General features: G+C 36.8%; 1 protein-coding gene across 1 annotated transcript in view; it reads right to left on the bottom strand.

Moving 5' to 3' along the window:
• The window catches only part of CCDC172 (coiled-coil domain containing 172), a 45,425-nt gene extending 35,950 nt beyond the window's left edge, over window positions 1-9,475 (bottom strand). Inside the window, exons 1-2 of the mRNA XM_069461072.1 lie at window positions 9,397-9,475; window positions 9,092-9,177 (exon numbers count right to left, since the gene is read on the bottom strand). Coding sequence (XP_069317173.1) covers window positions 9,092-9,177; window positions 9,397-9,475 — 165 coding nt within the window. The remainder of the gene's footprint in view (window positions 1-9,091; window positions 9,178-9,396) is intronic.
• Window positions 9,476-21,399: the final 11,924 nt, after the last annotated feature.

Genomic DNA, 21,399 nt, shown 5'->3' with positions numbered 1-21,399 from the left:
TGCAAATCAAAACCACAATGAGATATCACTTAACTCCAGTGAGAATGGCCTTTATCAAAAAGTCCCAAAACAATACATGTTGGCGTGGATGCGGAGATATAGGAATACTCATACACTGCTGGTGGGACTGTAAACTAGTGCAACCCCTGTGGAAAGCAATATGCAGATACCTTAAACAGATACAAGTAGACCTACCATTCAATCCAGCAATCCCATTATTGGGCATCTACCCAGAAGAACAAAAGTCATTCTATAAAAAAGACACCTGCACCCGAATGTTTATAGCAGCACAATTCACAATTGCAAAGATGTGGAAACAACCCAAATGCCCATCAATTCATGAATGGATTAGTAAAATGTGGTATATATAGACCATGGTGAAATAACAGTGATATGGCATCTCTTTTGTTCTCCTGGAGAGAATTGGAACCCATTCTATTAAGTGAAGTATCCCAAGAATGGAAAAATAGGCACCACATGTACTCACCAGCAAATTGGTTTCCCTGATCATTACCTAAGTGCACATTTGGGAATAACACCAATTGGGTATCGGACAGAGGTGGGGGTGGGGGGAGGGGATGGGTGTATGCCTACATGATGAATGCGATGTGCACTGTCTGGGGAATGGACACGCTTGAAGCTCAGACTCGGGGGGGTGGGGGGTATGGGCAATATATATAACCTGAACTTTTGTACCCCCATAATAAGCTGAAATAAACAACAACAACAAAAAAAAAAAAACCAATTACAAACTACTTCAAAATGAGAGCATCAAAAATTTTGAGTTTACAGTTAGGTTTATATAATCAAAGTTGCTTGATGTCAATCCTCTAATTAAGGAAGAAAGGTGTTATTTAATTTATTTGCCAATTATTCATGATGTAATTTAGAAGTTGCTCAATGAATGTTTCTCGAATGAATAATTATCCAATGTGCAATTGGAGATATTTAGGGGAAGTGAGGAACACAGCTAACTGATTTTCTGAGAAATCATAAATCAAAGAGTAAACTTTTAAAAAGGAGTTCTTTTGTGTTGTATAGTTTTGTAAGGCTAGAAAACTAAATTTTAATCTCATGCTTTTGCATACTGAACCACAGATTTATTGTTTTTTAATTAGAGGATTGTTCTCTCAGTTCCTGGAAAGGAAGCATTTTTTTTTTTTTTTCTGTTCAAAACATTTCTTAACATTTCAGGCTAAACTATTTATTTAGAATAGCTCTTAAAAGAAAAAAAAAGGAATAGAAGCATTGGTAAATTTTAAAATTAGAACCAGTGCAAAATATTTTCCACTTTGTGGATCCAAGCCAGGAAATGTGCAACTTTTGTGATGTATAAATACTTGCAAACAGAAAGGCTATCTGGTATATTGTTGTAGAGTTTGCTCTAAACTGCTATTACTATGAAATGTTCTCCAGACTTCCTTAAGATCATGAAAACTAAGTTGAGAAAAAAGAATCCAATAAATGCTATATATATTTAATAATATTTTTCACTTCATTTAGAAATGTAATCATTTTAGTTCTATTAATATGAAGAGAGATCACTACTTCTCAGAGACTAGGTATCCCCATTCTGTAACCAGAAATATTACCATTAATCAAGGAGCTCATGTTAAGAATATATGCGCCGGCCAGGCACAGTGGCTCACGCCTCTTATCCTAGCACTCTGGGAGGCTGAAGCAGGAGGATCTCTCGAGTTCAGGAGTTCAAGACCAGCCTGAGCAAGAGAGAGACTCTGTATCTACTAAAAAAAAAAAAAATTGAAAGAAATTAGCTGGACAACTAAAAATACATAGAAAAAATTAGCCAGGCATGATGGCGCATGCCTGTAGTCCCAGCTACTTGGGAGGCTGAGGCAGAAGTATTGCTTGAGTCCAGGAGTTTGAGGTTGCTGTGAGCTAGGCTGATGGCATGGCACTCTAGCCCAGGCAACAGAGCAAGACTCTATCTCCAAAATAAATAAATAAATAAATAAAAGAATATATGTGCCAAATGGCCAATATTAATCTGAAAAAATGTTCAGTATCAATGTCTTTACAGACTATGCATAAAAACCACAATAAGATGGCTTCACACCCGCTAAGATGACTTTAAAAAAAAAACAAAACTCAAAAAATAGAAAATAACAAGTGTTAGCAAAGACATAGAGCCATTGGAACCCTCATACATGTAAAATGGCATAGCCACTGTAGAAACAGACTGGCATTTCCTCAAAAAGTTAAACGTGGAGTTATGTGATCCAGCAATTTCACTCCTAGTGGTGACCAAGAGACTTGAAAACATATGCTAATCCAAACACTTATACACAAATGTTCACAGTACCATTATTCATAACAGCTAAAAAGTGGAAACCACCCAGACGGTTGACTGATAAAGGGATACACAACATGTGATACACACACTTGCACACACACTGGAATGTTGTTTAGCAATAAAAAGGAATAAAGTATTGATACATGCTACGACATGGATGAAACTTGAAAACATGCCAGGTGAAGAAGCCAGTCTGAAAAGGTCATATATTTTTTATTCTATTTATATAAAATATACAGAGACAAAATGTGGATTAGTTGTGACCCCAGGCTGGTGGAGTTTGGGGGAGATGGGGAGGTGACTGATAACGGGTATAGGGTTTCTTTTGGAGATTATGAAAATATTCTGGAATTAGATTATGATGGTTGTATAACCTTTTAAAGACTAAAAATCACTGCTTTGTAGCTTTTTAAATGTATTTTTATTTTTTAAAGTAACCTAACAGCTCTGTCCCCACCCCCAGCTTAAGAAATAAAGCATTACATGTAGCTTAAGTGCCCTGTATACCCTTCTCTGATTACAGTTATCTTCCACCCCTATCAGAGATAATCACTATCTTGATGTGCTATTTATCATCCTTATGCATGTCATTAAACTTTTCTATATATTTCTATACCCCTCACAAGGCATATTTTTGTTTTTCATTTTGTTAAATGGCATCATGTAACTTCTATAGGTTGCTTTTTAAATCATATTATGTTTTAGAAATTTATTATTTGTAAGTTATCATTAAGTGGCTTTTTTACAATGACATCTAGCACTTGGAATTATGAGGTCACATTCCCAAGAATAATAACTAAGTCTATTAAATGTCTTTGCTTCCTTTTTTTAATCAATTCAATCAGAAGATTTCTCTAAGCATCCCAAACCATCGTTGAGTCCTTGTTCGAAATAAAAGAATTAAAAATGCATTTCATAATATGAAAGGCTTTTTAATGACTCCAACATAAAACAGGAAAACCTTGCATTATATTGTCATATGTAATAAATCATACTACAAATAAAAGTTAAGCATAATCAATAATTAACCTGAAATATTTCAACCCACTATAGGTACTTCCTACATGGCCATTCTGGTTTTAACCACTAAAACTCTTCTTGTAAACCCTGTGATTGCTTGCCTAGCATGCATTTCCTTTTTCATTGGTAACTAGTTAATATTTTTTAGAATCTTAAACCATATCCAGACAGCCCACTGAATATGGGAAAAGTCACTACCCCTTGACAACAGTTATCAGTTCAGAGCTAGTCACATGCCACAATTCTTGGAAATGAGATGGGAGAAATTACCTAACGAGGTTCTGGGAAAGAAATTTCTTTGCCTTTCAGAGTAAGTGTCTGGAAACATCCTTCTCTCTCTTTCTGATTTTGAACAAGAAAGCATATGACCCTAGGAGTTGTTAGTAATTATTTGGGGAATACAAGGGTAATCAGCCATTCCACCATTCTACTTTACTAATAGAATTCCAATTTTGATCAGAGCAATAACGTACCCAGTTAAAAATACTCATAATCCCACACTCCTTTGCCAGTGTTCATCACATGACAAAATTCTAATCCTTGAGATGCAAGCCTAAATCCTTGAAGAGGACTTTCTCTTTCCCTAAAACAACTTAAAGACACGTGAAGAGAAGCCTTTTGGTATTTCAGGCTTTCCTCTTTTCCCAGTAGGAATTCAGATATGATGCCTGGGGATGGGAGAGTACCTGTGACTATGAGGATGAAAGATGCATGTTAATGATGGTGGAATGAAAGATAGAATGTGCTGGGGGTTTTTAGGATTTCCTAGAGCAGCTTTAATAAATGGCCCTGGATTGCCCACTGTCAGACTTCCTATTACATGAGAAAAAAATTAACCCTTATTTGGAACAGCCACCATGCAGATTTTTGTTATAAGCAACCTGATGCAATTCAAACTGATAAAACTGCCAGAGTCAAATGCTGGGTTTTCAATTACTTATGTCAATAATTTCCCTATGTCGTTTAAGCCAGGGTCCCCCAACCTATGGTGAGTTGTATAATTATTTCATTATATATTACAATGTAGTAATAATGGAAATAAGGTGCACAATATATGTAATGTGCTTGAATCATCTGGAAATCATTGCCCCTCTCTCTGGTACATTGAAAAATTGTCTTCCATGAAAATGGTCCCGGGTGCTAAAAAGGTTGGGGACTGCTGGTAAGCCATTGTGAACTGAATTCCTATTTCTTGCAACCAAGAGCAAGCACCCTAAGCTGACAGAGCCTCCTTTCTAAGGAATGGGTAGTATCTCTGACTTAAGTCCCTCAAGGGCAAGGACCATATATTATTCATCCAAACCTGCTGCCTGACTCATATGAATCTTCAATAATGAATAGCCACAATTATAGGGAAATCTTTCCAAACTAACAGTATTATCTCACTTGCATAAGGTTACTCAACTGATAAAGCAGAGGAACAAAGAAATGACACATTCTTACTCTTTTTTAAACATACATAACACATACTTATCAAATTCATTGACATGATATAGCTAAGAAACTACTTTTAGCATATCATGCATTTAATTTCTTGTTACTAAATCTTCAAATGTACCTGTATCAGAGTGAGGGCTCTCTAGTCTACCGATACAGATTCAAATCTTAGATCTATTATTTACCATCATTTATGTGGCCTCATGCAAGTTACTTAATTTCTTTGAGTCTCAATTTTGCTCAAACGCGTAATGGGGGTAATAATAATACCAACTTCATAGGGTTCTTGTCAGACTTAACAGAGATAATGTTTGTAAAATGCAAGCACAGGTATAATATATAGTTAATTCTTTACTAAATGTTACCTATTATTTTTAGTGTACAATGGAAAAGGTATCCTTCCTCTTGTCTAAGGCTAATTCTTACCTTATCTCTGGATCCCACCCCCCCTTCTACTTCCACAGGGACTTACAACATTTTAAACCAAATGGCTTGAAGGAATTTCACGTAAAGACGTACAGATTATAAGCCACAAAGTGTAACTACCTCCAAAATTGGCTTAGTCAAAATTAATGGAAATATAGGTATGTATTGAATTTTGGGAAACAGAATTGCCACTTTATTTTCTAAAATTAAGATTAAATAATTCACGTGCTATTTAAACAAGTGTTAATTAGAAGGGAGAAATAATACCCTTCTTTTATCTTTGTGTTTAAGTCACTTTTAATCAACAATAAGATTAAATTTAGGCAGGATCTAAATTTTTCTTTGGTTAAACATAAACAAAAGAATACACCTCGATTACAAAACTCCATTTCAATATTATAAATGATAATAATTTGTGGTTTTATCCTTTCTCTAATTACATAATGCAGTGCTAAAGGACATGACTTTGCCTGCTGTTCTGGGAGGGTTCTGAACTTTTACCAATTAAAAAAAGGAACATGTAGATTTTGAAGTAAAGAAATAAATGGAGCCACCTTAAGTTACTTTTTTATTTCAATATAGCTTTCCTTTAAAAATTCATGAAATATTCTTTTATTATTGTTATAATGTTTATGCAATAAGTTAAAATTGAAAAAAAAAATAAACAAAATATTCACAAAATAGCTTACAATTTTCCTTCATTTACTCCCTCCTAAGGGAATATGGCATTATATTGGGTTTTATGCAATATGTTTATAAAAATTAAATGCCCAGATTTTAATTATATGCCATTTTTTAAAATAAAAGAACCTCATTTAGATGTTTAAAAGAAACTACAATTGTTCTGTGAGTCCTTACTTTTGGCTTGCTCTGTCATCAATACTATAAAACCTTTCTGTGACTATCAGAAGCTTTCAGTATATTGTTAAGCATTAATGCAAATCCAGGGCATGTTCTCATCTTTCTGTTTTCGTATTACCAAACCTAACCAGGCATACTGTAGCTATCCAAGTCAGAAAGTACTCACACTGTATAATCTGAGACTTTTGCAACCATATATTTTAAAGGACTCATCGAGCCCTGAAAGGCAAATGCTATCATTCAAGTTCTAATTACATGCTACCTGGGTTTTACAGAACAGAAAAAAGAAAAATGAATACTGTACTTCCTAAATACATTTTTTGACCAAAATAAATGCCCCAAATATTTTCTGAATGTATCACTGTACAATAACTCAAGCATTGCTCTATTCAAATTATGTTCTTCTTTCTTCTGATGCTGCTTATACTTGATAAATGAGTCAATAAATGCCAAGTCAAATATTCAAGTAAATATATTTTCATTGTTATTGGCAGACATATAATTAACTCTGAGAATAAAAGAAACAAGAAATCAATTTATGATTACTTCTTAGTTCTTCCCATTAGTCATTTACATTATAATTGTTGTTCCACTTTTAAAATCTTTATATACGCACACACACACATCTTGACTATAATTGTAAATCAAATTACTTCAACTACAAATTAGTATTGTGTGAACTGTGAACCTCATATGTTAATTTTATTAGTAAGATACAAATGTATTATTACCCATGTATATGAGCTGATTAAAAAGCAATGCACATTTATGAGCCTATATTAATTAGTAATTTCAGCAAATGTTTCTAAACAATGTTAGGGACTTGCTCTGTCTTCTCTATAGTACAAACAACTGAATCAATGTTCTTTTTTTAAATACGTGTATATGTCAACAAATTACATTTCCATTTTCAGGCAAAACAGACTGCTAACAAAAAAAATATTACAAAGGGTAAACATTTTTTCAAAAATGTATTATCTGTCAGGTCAATATTGTCACCAATCCAAGAAAAATGTATTTTGTGCAAAAACTTACATAAGTGACCTTTTAAAACTATTGCCCTAAATTAGATGCAAAGCTTCAGATATATTATTATATGTGAATTTCATAAAGAAAAAAGTTTAAGATAAGCTCAAGAACTCTGCTTTAATAAAATATGCTATCATTATTCAATTGCTACTTTCACTATGGTAGTTTGATTGTTTTTCAATTATATGTCACGGACAAGTCATTTAACCTCTCAGTTTCCTCACCTATAATGAGGGGATAATGATGGTGTCTCATCACAAGATTCCTCTTAGGACCAAAGGAGTTAATGTAAGTGAAATATTTAGAACTGTGTCCAGTATATACTAAGGGCTCATATTTTACAGATTACTTCTATTAGCTTCTAGTTACCAAGCCTGAAAGTATCTTAAATTTTTTCAAGAAAAAGAAAGCTACATCATGACATTCTTAATGCTTTGCCCATCCTACCAGCTTTTAGCATTGTTGGTAGCAACTAGTTTATCTGCTATTCACAGGCAAAATAGGAGCTAGGGCCTAGCCGAATAATAGTTCCAAATTCTATTTTAAAAGACTCCCTCTTTTATCTGTCACACTATTAGTATTCAATTCATTCAATACACTAATGTATACTATATGCTAGGTATTGGATACAGGCAGTGGGAATAAAAGATAGTCAGAAAAAAATTCCAGACATGCTGCTCACAAAATAGTGGGGGATACAAACACAAACACAAGCATGTATTGTTGTTTAATTAAAAGATTTTACCAGGATATCCATGGGAGGGCTTTATGGATGATGTCTGATTAAGGCTTGGAAAGAAGAGCTGAAACTCACCAGGTGGAGAAGGGTTCTATGATTAATTTATTCACGAACAATAAAACTGAAATTTCTCATAGTGGTAAATTCAAATAGACATATCTGAAGCAGACTTCCTCAAACAGAGTTCTCATTGCACATTGCTTGTTTAGTCCATTGTTTGGTGTTGAACAAATATTTTTTAAAACTACCCATTTATGCTACCCATAATAGCAAGGCTTTCATTGTGACACATTTAAATGATGTTCTTAGCTTCCTGTCTGTTCCCATCCTCTCCATTAGAGCTCAGAATGATCTTCCCAAACCACTCCTTTTTTTTTTTTTTTTTTTTTTGGTAGAAACAGGGTCTCCCTATGTTGCTCAGGCTGGCCTCAAATTCCTGAGCTCAAGTCATGCTTCCACTTCAGCCTCCAGAGTCGCTGGGACTAAAAGCACATGTCATAACACATGGCTACCTAAAACCACTTTTATCACATTGCTCCCAGATCGAAAACCCATAATGGTTTCCTCCTATTCCCAGATATCAGCCCTTTATTTTGACTAGATTTCTCTCCCAATATGCCTTGGACATATCTGCCTCTTCCCTCTCTCTGGGATGCTTTTCTCCTACCACTTCTCTTTGCCTCTCCAAAATTCTACCCACCCTTCAAAATCCTTCTTCAAGAAGCCATCAGACTCTCCTGCTTCTATTTGAAATAACAGAACTTTACAAATGCTGCAAAAAAGAGAGAAACGCTAGCAGAAAAGATATACTTTTGGATGAAAGACATGTCCAAGATGTGGTAAAGAACTGAAAAACAAAAGGCACAAATTCATCTGAAAATTACATTCAATGGTTACATCAACATAGCATACTTACATTATTTATTCAAAATTTATATACTGTATCAACTACTTATTGAATAAGTAAATAATTCTTCCTCCAATGACAACTGCACTCTTTTAAAACCTTAATCATCTCACAAAACGGATGATGAATTCTTCATTACTCTAACTAGTTTCTCTAGAGCAAATTCATATTAGAACTGAAGGTGTCACTGGATTCAGAACTTTAACTATTACCAGGTAACATGGAACTATGCTAGCCAGCATAGGAGGAGTGTGCTTCCTACTCTAAGGAAAACTGGTGAAGTAGTGAAATATCCCCAAAAAGTTAAGACAGACTTTTTTTTTTCAAGTGATAATTAGCATGCTCTATATGTCAATACCTGAGATTCCAACTTGACTTTCTCTTCATTCAGCTTCTCCGTTGCTTCCTTAATTTTTTCACGACATCTAGTTATTTCAGATCTTACTGTAATACAAATTAAATATTTAAACACATCAATCTTTCTAACGTCCTGATTTCGGTAGCATTTGAATTTGATAAGACAACTTTCATGTGTCTTTCCCTCGATAGGGCAAGCAACCTCCCCTAACTGCGCTGACCACTGCCTCTGGGATTTCCTTCTGCTCCAAGCACCCAGTTCCAGAAGATGGTAGGCCCCCATGCAAAGGGCAGAAACGCCCGGACCTTCTCGCATCAAACGGCGACTCTCCTCAGCCTGGTGCTCGGTGAAGATGATGTGCTGAAATAAGGACTCTAAGCTCATCGCAGACCCGGGCTCCTGCGGATCCTTCTCTCGCCGTTAAATATTTTATAACCAAGCCTGAGGATACTGGAAAGCACAATAAAGAAGAAGGATTCTTGAAGGACTCCTCCCACATGGACCAGTCTTCAAGTCCCTGTCGCCTCTCCACAGCGAGGACGGAGCTCGACGCGGACCCAGTCAAGGCCCCGGGGCCAGGGACGCGCGTGCCCCGCCGCCCCTTCCCGCCCTCGGCCCCTGTTTTCCCCGTTCCAATTTACAAAGCCCGGCTTTTCTCCCTCAGGCCCTGAGGCAGAGTCAAGCTCTGCCTTTCTCCCTCGCGGAACACAGCTCCGCTGGCCTAGGCCTCGCCTCTCTGGGGTTTGTTTTTGCTCTGAGGGCAAATAAAAATGGAGGCGCAGGATCTTGGCTGAGGGTCTGGGCAGCAGCCATTTCCCAGCAGCCTTTTAAGCCCAGTCCCCTCTCATTTTAGGGAGAAGGTCCTCAAAGTGCTCTGTGTCTCAGCAAAATGGTATTTGCTAACAATACCTCCCCGAGAAACCTTTCCTAAGGCTATGGCCAGGGCCTCAAGTCGGCCTCGCCTTGTCAGAGTTAAACTATGGCGGCTGGTTGGGCCGATCCGGTGGTCAGGGTGGTTTCCTGTGAGCCACGTGACTCCCCCCGCCTCCTCGAAGGTCTTATGCCCTATCAGAGTTGGGGTGCTCAGTCTGCAAGGCACAAATACTGTGGCATTGTAAAGTACAAAGTACCCGAAATTCTAAATATAAACTTTTGCAAAGTCTTATCCTTTGACGATGGCAAAGGCTGCTATAAATGTGCAATGTCTGACATTCCGCCTTAATCATTCCTTTGTAATCAGGGCATATCTTTTTTGTCTGCTTTAAAATTAATCATTGCCTTTTGTAATCAAGCTGCAGTAATATTAACACTTCAATATCTGCGCAATATGTGTCAGAGACCAAAGTGGTTGCTAATTAAAGCTTAAACATGAAAGGCACCTTTGGGACTTTAGCGTGGGATTTTTTAAATCAAAAATTAAAATATTTTTAGTTTTAGTAGGTCGAAATGTTGACATTATAATAAAATTTGACTTTATTTCTGAATGTAAAATTGACATTGGTTAAACTTTAAAAAGTAATTTCTAGTTAGACTGGATTTAGAATTAAGCAAAATAAGGTAAATGTAAATTCTGTCACAGCACAATAAGCTTAATTAGTATTTCATTAATGCTTTAGTATAATCAGTTATAAATTTTAACCTATTCCAGATTTCCACCTTTAATTTCCATCGAGCCAAGTATTCATAAAACTTACTTTTTAAACTTTATTGTAAAAGAATGCATACTGAAAAGTATATAAAACAGAAAAGAACTCCCCATAAGCATATCCTTTAGAAGCAAATATTAACATTTTAGATATTGCCTTCCAGGTAGTCCTTCTCACCTTTCATTGTTCCTTTATAAACTTGAAATTATTGTGAATAAATAATAATTTGTTATTTGCCAGTGCCAGGCATTAAACACTTTATATGCTTTTGAGATTATTTTTTTATTATTATTTTCATAGTGTCATTGAGGAAACTGAGGCACAGAACAAGTATCCTGCCAAGATTGCATACCTCGTATATGGCAGTGAGAACTGAAACCAGGAATCCTGAGATCAGAAGACATGAATTTAATTTAGGATTCTGCTCTTTTTTTCCTCTTATTACATCACAGGTATTTTCATAAGTTTATTTTTATAACTCCACAATCCTCCATCATCCAGATGCATATGTAAAATTTAGATACATTGAAATAAGTTTGACTCTTTTATCTGTTCAAGGATGGAAAACAAAGCTGAAATTGTGGTTTGAACCATTTTCTTTGAGCACTTGTTTGAAGGCTTATAAACTGTACCACAGCGGTCATCAAAGGAAAGGGCTTCCAGAAGATAAATTATATTACTAATTAATATCATTCCCTTTAGAATTATTTCCCATGGACTTGCACAGGGAGCATCCTCACAAGGAGGCTGGTTTTCAAAAGCATGCTTCTATTTAACATTCCAATTTTATTAGTTACACTCAAATTCACATTTATTATTTAACATACTCTTTCTGTACTGAAACTTGGCAGAGTAAAATTTGGGCAGCCTTTGGGGATCCCAGTTGCCTCACTTACCCGAGAGTATAGAAAGAAGAGAGAGCTGCTGGAAATTCGAGAAAGGAGGTATGGGGAGAAATGGCTTCTTCATCTTCTGCAGTCATCTTCACATCCCAGAATATTCTGGTGCTTTTAAATCCCAAATTAGAATCTTCTTAGAGGTACCACAACTATCAACTATAGACATTAACAGTATTTTCAAATGTTGTTTGTTGAAGTAAACATGATTATGCAAGCCCACAATTGAAATTTCAAGTGTTTCATAATAATAAATAAAAGTAACATATCAAAATATTAAAACATTGCAATCATATATCTAGGTTTACTGATATATTTTCTCTAGTGCTAAGATATTTTTTCTTAAAGATATACATGCTGATTATATCTCATAATGTTCAGAGAAAGAGTAGCATTACTTAAATTTCTGCCAAATAAAAATAGTATACGATGTGGTAAAACTCGGGCATGCTACTTTCTGAAAATGCATCTTATAAGTCTGAGAAGAATAAGAAATGATTCATTCAACAACTGTTTAATGAGTTTCTGCTATTCCCATTCAACATTCACTCAACAAATATTATTGAGCATCTCCTATGTGCCATATTAGAGAAACAACAAGATTTAATAAAAACAGAACTACATAAAAAGTATTTCTCTTCCTCCGGATATTTCTAACCTCATTGGAGAATTATTATATTTTTCAGCATTTTGGCAGCAGTATAAACAACTGCTTTCAGATGTTTCAACAGATGTTCTTTAGAAAGAAAACCAATTATTTGCATTATGATACCCACATATGATTCTCAGATCTAAACTTTCCATCTGTACATGTTTCATTGAATTGCATACCTATGGAATATAAAAGTTAAGATCACTCATTGTCTTTCAACCTCAGACTTTTGTTCATAATAACACTAGCACCTGGGTTATTGAGCCATCGATAATTGTTTTGCTAGAAGGCCTTATATAAGGCTATATTGCTCTTGTGATTTAAAATGCATTTCCTCTCCTTTTTTAGATTGATGACTTCCCTAAATTCTAAACCAGGCTTGCAAATACCCACTAGCCCAGGGCATATATATTGCAATGGGAAGAAGAAAAGTAATTCGTTTATTTTATGTTTTTCTTAGGGCATCTGCCACAAAGAAAAAAAAAATTATGTGGGTTCAACCAAGTTTAACAACCATTTATTGAGTATCTACTAAGTGTAAAACTCTCCACTGGGTACTATGGGGGATACAAAGTTGAAAAGATACAAGCCCTGCCCTCCTGGAGGTCATGATCTATCAAATGGGACAAAGCATGCACAAATAATTCTTAGGCCTGCTGTGTTTAAGAGCTTCATCCTGTGCTATGGGAAGACTGGGGAGGGAGAGAGAATAAGTCTGATGTAGTTGATATAGGAAAACTTATCAGTAGAGGATAAAATATGAGCTGGGTTTTAAAGGAGGGTGGAATTTCAATAGCTACAAAATAGGGGAGAAAAAAGCAGAAAGTCAGATGGGACCAGCATTTGGATAGTGTTTAACATTTTCATGTATGCAGTGGAGGACCACATAATGTTTTAGAGCAGGTAAGTTGCTTTATCAGCCAGATAAATTTTATTGTCATAGTTTCTTTATGTGATCAATTTATGCCAGTGGGTTAGAAGCACTAAAAGGGAAGAAACTAACATGTAGCATGTTGAATAGCTCAGTCCGTTCAGGCTGCTTTAATAAAATACCATAAATTGAATAGCTTAAATAGGGTGGAAATATATTACTCACAGTTCTGGAGTCTGGAAAGTCCAAAATCAGGGTGCCAGTAGATTGACCATCTGGGGAGGGCCCCTTTCCTGGTTCATAGAAGGGGTCTTCTCACCGAGTTCTCACATAGTGGAAGGAGCTAGGTGGCATTCTGCTGTCTCTTTTATAATCCCAATCATGAGGATCCTGGCCTCATAACCTAATCACCTCCCCAAAGCTCTAACTCTTAGTAATATCACCTTAGGAGTTAGGATTTCAACATAAGAATTTTGGGAGAACACCAACATTCTGACCATAGCATTCTTTATGGGCCAATCACCATCTGAGACCTTGACATATATTAATTCTTTTAATTAACCCAACAACCCTGTGAGATCAATGCTTTGGTTATTTGGGGGACTGAGGTGAGAGAGCTAAGTAACTTGTCCAAGGTCCCAGCTAGGAAGTAGTAGAATCAGTATTTGAACCGTGATCGTCTATTAAGGCAAAGCCTTACCACTTTACTGCCTCTAAAGACTGGAGGCAGGAGACGATGGGACTACTTCAGCAGCTGTGTTTCATTTCAAGGCAGATACATTTTATACAAATTGCATATTATCGATATATTGATATTTTTTCTGAAGATATTTTCAGATTTCTGAAACTTGGATTAGTAATGCAATGCGTCTGTAGTGAATTAGAATAAAATGTGATTTAAGAAAAAATAATTAAGAATGGGTCATCCTTGTTTTAAATGCTTATTTTACCAGCCATATCATATATGTAATATGTAAGGCTAAAAATGCAATTCATATGCAAAGCATTATGTTTCTTTACAAATATTTATATTAGTTTCCTAGGGCTGCTATAACAAAGTGCCACAAATGAATGTTCTAAAACATAAACACAAATTTATTCTCTCACAGTTCTGGAGGCCAGAAGTCTAACTGGTTCCTTCTGGGCACTCTTGAGAATCTGTTGCTTGCTTCTTCCAAGCTTCTGGTCCTTGCTGGTAATCCCTGGAATTGTTTGGCTTGTAGACACATCACTCCAATCTCTTCCTCTGTTTTCACTTGGAATTCTGCCTATGTGTCTCTGTCTCTTTCTCTCTTCTCCTCTCCTTATAAGGATACCAGTCATATTGGATAAAGGGCCTACCCTATTGCAGTATGATCTCATCTTAACTAATTATGTCTGCAAATGATCCTGTTTTGAAATGCTGCCATGTTCTGAGGTACTGGGGGTTAAGACTTCAACATACCTTTTTTTGAGACATAACCCAAAACAGACATTAAAAGTTAAGTTGGAAATAGTTATGATTTTTAAAACTAAAAATTTTTAAGTAAGATTGATTTATTTCTATCACAATCAAAACATTTTTAGTGGTTTAAGGGACTCTAGATAACATTTTATTTTATAGGTGTTAACATTGAGGCCAGGGAGATTGATAAATGTCCTCAATGTTGCACATGCAGTTAATATCAGAACTAGGTCTAGAATTGCTTCCTAATTTTTTCTGTTCCCATGAAAGATCTTTTTTGTTCACCTCTGGCTTTGAACCACTTCAGTTAAAGCAATTCCTCTTTCATCTGTTTACTATATTGAACTTTCTTGTAAAGAGTATGAAGAAGGTGTATAACAACCAGGGTGTAGCACTGGGCTGGGGCAGCTCATCTACTGCAGGGACCCTTTGCCATTAAGGCGATTAGATAGATAGACATACTGAGAAAACACACATATATAGATACATGTATGATGAAATAATATATATAAGTATAAATGCCTAAAGATGTCCATTTTATTTTCAGTCTTATACTTCTACCATAAAAATGAACATAAACTGTCAATTGTTAATCACTGATTAACAAAAAACAATATTGCATGAAGAAATTCCATTCACTTTAGAAAATATGAAATATCAAAATCTTTGGAAGAAAAATCTGTAGTATAGATGGTGAACTTGGATTTTTACATTGAGCCTAGCACAGGGTCCAGAAACTCTGTCGCAGGTACCTTACCTAAGAGAGTAGATTGTCAGTTACAGAAAACAAAAACCAAAACTTGGAAAGCACTATTTCCCACTGTGTATAATTCATTTGCTTATTCAATAAATATTTATTGGGTACATGTTGTGTGTACAGCAAGTAAGAATTGAGCATTACAAAGATGACTAAGACAATGGACTTGAAATCTGGTTGTATCAAGTTGTATTAATAGTTTCCATGACAATAAATTTAAGTGGTTTGGGATTACATAGAAAGAAGTAAAAGAGAAATTTAAGACAGCTTTTTGTTCTTACCAGCTATTTGTTTTAGTCATTAATATATTCTTTGCCCACCTAATATTTACATGGTTACCTACCCACTAAATAATTGACTTTTAATTGTTGAGTCGGTCTAAACTTAAACCAAAATTAACATATTCTACTCCATCTAGTCTCTTATTACAGTTTCTATGAATGAAGATTTCTATTAATTTCAGTGAATTGGTCATAATGACTATTAAGAAATTTGGGATAGATTTTAGTATTTCTATTACTTTCTATGATTTATTTACAGTGACTCTGGATAGTTAAAAAAAAATTAATGTACCCATATACATATACGTGTAGATAGAGTGAACCATAAATTCTATTTCTTCTTAAAATAGTTTGTTAAATTGCTCACTTATCAGGATAAAATTACTTTATGCTGTCAATGTTTAAAATGGCTTTAGTGGCTTTAGTATCATAGTATCACATTATAAAAACCAGACACTGCCATTATTTTCCCTCCACGATGTCATAGACAGTTCAAAATGTTTTATCATAGTTTACATGGCTCATAAAGCTTATCTTTTATTTGACATTGCAGGTGTGTTGATAATAGAATATAGAAAACCCCTTAAGGTGGTTAAAGGAAATAATTAGTTAGCTTTTAGACAAGGGAGCTCATTAAGAAACATTTTAAACAGAGAATAAGCTGATTATTTCATAAGTAATAGTAAGCAGTTCTATACTAGAATTGAATGGAATGAATAAAAAGTGAAAGGAAGTGACATATCTGAATACATATCAGGAAATATTGCAAAATACTAGAATTACTGAAGAAATTGTATATATGTCATCATTTGAAATTTGACACTGTTCTACTTCTGTGCTTACTACATTTCATTATTCTACTTATAAAATGTGTACATGCACAGGTTTCCTAACCATCTGATAATCTCCCCTTGACCATTTCCTTTTTCAAGGCATTAACACAGAAAAAAAGCAGGAAACAGGCTGAGATCCCACACTGTATTGTGCCTTAGCCTAAAGTGAATAAATGCAAGGATTGTGCACACAAGATCCAAACACGCATAAAGAAGATTCATGCTGATATTCTTAGAAGAAATTAATAAAACCTAAGAGAACTTGTCAGAAAAATGTTCTAAAGATGATTTTATTTCAGTAATTGTTGTATTTTAAATGCTTTCATTTTCTTTTGTGATGTCTTTCATCTTACTTACAGATGCTATTACTCATAAAATATGATATTTCAGTCCAGAAGGCTGTAAGGCTGTAACTGTAAATGAGACATAATATTCTCATCTAGGAGTAGATAAGCGGATTCAAATCTCCTGCTTCACCGTGTAAGCTGATTACGGCAGAGGTCAGAAAGCTAGTTTCCACTTCCTTTAAGTGCCAGCTATGATATTTTACATAACTAACTAGCCAGACACCTTTTCTTTCCTTTTTTTCAGTTCCAGCATCTGATTGGCAGCCTGTCTCGGTGGTTTACAAGATGGACTAGGAGTTCTATGCTTTGAGAGTGGTGTGATGGCTTCAGGGTGAGTCCGTGAGGAATGAGCACAAACATTATTCAGTGTTTATTGAAGACCTACTGTGTGCCGGGCTCTGCGCCACAACAATGAACAAGATCAATGAACTCTCTGCACTGAAAGAGCCTACAGGGGCAACGAGAAACAAAGCAGACACATTCATTAATTCAATACAAGCGGAATAAGTGTAGGTGTAAATATAACAGCGTGGGGTAGAGACCTGCTGTAGACAGCGTGCAGAACACATTTATGTTTCAACAGTCTCTCCAGCTGGAAGAACTTGGCATCTGCTGAATGGAGAGGGAGCCAGTGGGATCGGTGCACAGATGCGGTTGTCAAAGAGGTCAGGGCTCAATCATGCGGGGCCTTGAAGGCAATGGAAGGAGTTAGGATTTTATTTAAAAGGCACTGGAAGGCCGTAAGAGGGTTCCGTGGGGGAATGATTGCATTTTAAAAATAGGAAGATGGCAGCTGAGCACTGCTGCTTTGGTGGAGGAGTGACCCCACACACACGGGGGCGGGATGAAGTGCGTTGATCCAGGTTCGGGGTTCGATTTGGCTAATAATTAGTTGAGTGACCTTGAAGAAGTCCTTGACCCTCTTTCTCCCATATTTCACTTGTTCTCAAATGGGGATAGGAGAGGCAGAGTGAAAGGTAGGGAGGAAAGAAAAAAAAAAAAAGACCCAATACTTACAGATGGAAATTTCAGATAGTCAATTGGAGACCAACGACAACAACAACTAATAATTTAGTAATAAAAGCCCTTAAGCAAGAAGGAATCATCCCAGCCCACTCTGTGGAAAAGCCCCAGGTAGGACACATAGAAAAGAATCTAGAAATTTGTTAGGATCACTGACTTGGCCACTTTGGCTAATGGTTAATATCAAGGACTTAGGGAAGAAAGACTCAGGATTCATGCCAGAATTCACTCTACATCTTCTAGATTTAGTTGTACATAAGTGTGTACACAGTAGAAATTCACTGGTTCACCCAGCCTGACTGTAAATATATTGAAATACTCCTGCATTGCTTGGTAAATAATCAGTGCCCTCCAGTGCCAACCCCACCACCTGGGCTATCCCACTTCCACAGCCCTGCAGATCTACCCACAATCCAGCATCTAACTGGTTAACACCTGGCTTAGCAAAAGATCTCAAGGACCGTGCTGTGCTCAGTGTTAGTTCTGATTGCTCACTGCCTGGGCCTGTGTGTGTTTGTGTCTTATGGCTGCTGTGCAAATCACCACAAATGTAATGGCTTAAAATAATGGAAATTTGTGATCTTATAGTTCGGGAGGTACAAAGTCTGAAATAGGTCTTAGAGGGCTAAAATCAAAGTACCCATAGCACCTTCCAGAGGCTCTGGAAGACAATTCCTTTGCTTACCCTTTCCAGCTTGTAACAGTCGTCTGCATCCCTTGGTTCCTGGCCTCATTTTTCTTCTCCAAGCCAGCGATGTAGCATCCTCAAACCTCTCCTGCTCTGACACTCCTGCCTGACTCTTATAAAAACCCCTGCTATTCCACTGGGCCCACCCAGATAACCCACGATAAACTCCCCATCCCCAGAGCCTTAATTTAATCACATCTGCAAAGTTCCTTTTGCCATATAAGGTGACATATCCACAGGTTTCAGGGAGATTTCAGGGATTAAGATGCAGATATCTTTGAAGACCATTATTCTGCCTACCACAGTGGTTAGATATCTTAAATATCATACCTGAGTATATACAAGAAGCTACATAGAATCCTCATAGAAGTATGTCTCAGTCTAAAGGTGAGATATGAGAGGAAAGAATCTGAGTCATATAGAAAAAACTTAAAATAGGTCCATGCTCTGAGAACTTTCTGGAACGCTGCAAATCTTTAATTCCCTTCTCCGATTTAATAGTTAGCAGTATCAAATAGATGAAATAGTTAAAAAGAGGAAAGAGTTGGAGCAATACAGAAAAAAGGAAGGAGAAAGAATGCAAATATCACTTGTAAATCCAAATCACCTGTTAGGATTCAGGAGACAAGGACAGAGGAGGAACTCTCCAATGGGCAGATCCCAGTGAGGACAAGGAGAGACTCCAGAAACTGATGGTGAGGTTGCACTCCCTACCCTTTCAAGGTCAACGGTCTTCTAATATTGGATGCTGAAAATAATGTGAAAAATGGGCAAATAAAATAATAAAAATTTGAATGTCCTCAGCAATTTAATGCCCATGGATTTCATGCCCATGGGATTGGTTTGATGAGGTTTGGAGGAAATTTTAAGCTGTGAAGGGACAGCCAATGTAGTATAGTTCTTCAGCTCTTGGAGGGCAGAAGCCATATCTGATGCATCTTTGTATATTAAACAGTGGCTTGTATACAATGGGAGAAAATGTCCTGAAATAAAATCCAGAAGACACAGTCAAATATTAGCTCTCTGAGGGAGGGCTGTTGGTCCTGGGCGCGCCCCTGGAAGAGTGTCAGGCAATTGGCAATTGCCCAATAACTCTGTGTCAAATGAACAGAGGAAAATGAATGGATGCAAAGGGTAAGAATAGACAACAGTTTTTGGTGTAAACAATAAACATTTAAGTGTTCATTTTAATAATTAGAAAATTCCAAAAACCAATACTCAATTCAGTGTATTGGCATTTTGATATACTGTATCAAATCCTAAGTGATCAGATGAATTTAAAGGCCTATATTCCTGTCTATAAATAGGGTTGCCAGGTTTAGCGAATAAAAATACTGACCTCCAGTTCAATTTGAATGTCATATAAACAAAGAATAATTTTTTAGTATAAGTGTGTCCCAAATATGGCATGGCAACCTATCTATAAAGTCATGTTGTACTGTATTTTAGATAAATTATAACTTTGTAACGATATTATGTTTTTAATGGTGGTATTGTTAGGGAAGAAAAAAGAGGTGCTTTCACCAGCTTGTGCTTAAAATGGAGGGTAGGAGATGGTGGAGACCAGCTGTGTTGTATTATGCTGTTTTAAAAGCATGCTTTGCTGCGAGCCAGGGGAAAGAGGAGAAGAACTGAAATTCAGCTTCTCATAAATTCTGCAGAGCTACCAGGGAACAGTAATCAGCAAGGATAAAATCTAGAGGGAAGGTCAGTGAGGCAGGTAAGAGCTGCTGCATCCATATTCCCTTAAACACACACAACTCCACAAAGCAGGATGGGAAAGGGGGCAAGGGAGAAAGGAAAGGATCATCCCATGAGAGTGTTGTGAGCTTGCCTTTAGGAAAAAGCCCCCCATGGCAGCCCCGACAGCTACTTTAATTTTAAGTGCATGTTGTGCTTGTTTAGTCCATAAAATAGAGTTGAGCATGTTCCATGTACTTTGCAGTCTGTCTTCATAATGCCCTATTGCCGGCAAAGTAATTCACTGTTTTTCTTAGAAAGGGCATGGTGTTGCAATGTTCATTTGAGCCTGATCCGAAGAATCTCTATTGATGCCTTTTTTTCCATTAGGCATTTACATGCTACCTGGCTGTTAGGCTTGAAAATACCAGATGGAGTTTGGGAGCAGAGCAGACACTGTTGTCATAGAAACGAGATGCTATCCCAGCTCTATGCAGCTGCCATCTTCTTTTTTTCACTGTGGGGAGTTCTGATAGGAACAAGTACTGATAAAATATAGAGTTTCCTCCTCACCTTCCCCCACTCCACACACACACACTCACCCACCTTGGAATACAAGCACTGTGAATACATCCGTCAGCTTACTGAAAGCCAAAAACTACAGGAAAATGACTCGATTTCCAGTTCTGATCAGAGTATAACTGGTAAGCCCATGCTTTGACATCATCTTCCTTTAAACTGTGATGATGCATTTGTCCTGTCCCAAGATGAGACAGTAGCCTTTGTAACCAGGGAAGCCTCAGCATTGACATTCCCGGAAATGCAACCTAAGTGCTTGCAATCACTGTGCAACATCTGTACTCAGCAGGAGAGTGGGGAGTGACCTCTCCCGAGTCTCTGAATTCCCCACAGTGGCTGGCAGAATGCTGAGCACGCAGGAGGGGCATGCTGAATTCTTGTGCTTGACTTTCAAACTTGAGGGATGCAGTTACTGGCCATTCTCCCTTGCCGCTGCCTTGCCTCTGCTGGCAGTTACGGCATTCCCAAGGGAGGGTGACTGTGGGGGCCAGTGCTCAGCACAGATGGGAGGACGGGGCAGAAAATTTTTCTAGAGGCAAGGCAGCTCTTGAGTCCCTCCATAGTTGGGAATAAGTTAAATTCTAGGGTCTTAAAACTCTGGCTTTAGCAAT

Source organism: Eulemur rufifrons, chromosome 28 (genome assembly GCF_041146395.1).
Source record: "Eulemur rufifrons isolate Redbay chromosome 28, OSU_ERuf_1, whole genome shotgun sequence".
Classification (NCBI taxonomy): domain Eukaryota; kingdom Metazoa; phylum Chordata; class Mammalia; order Primates; family Lemuridae; genus Eulemur; species Eulemur rufifrons.
Note: the sequence above shows the minus strand (reverse complement) of the source record. Positions and strands in the feature narration are given on the sequence as shown.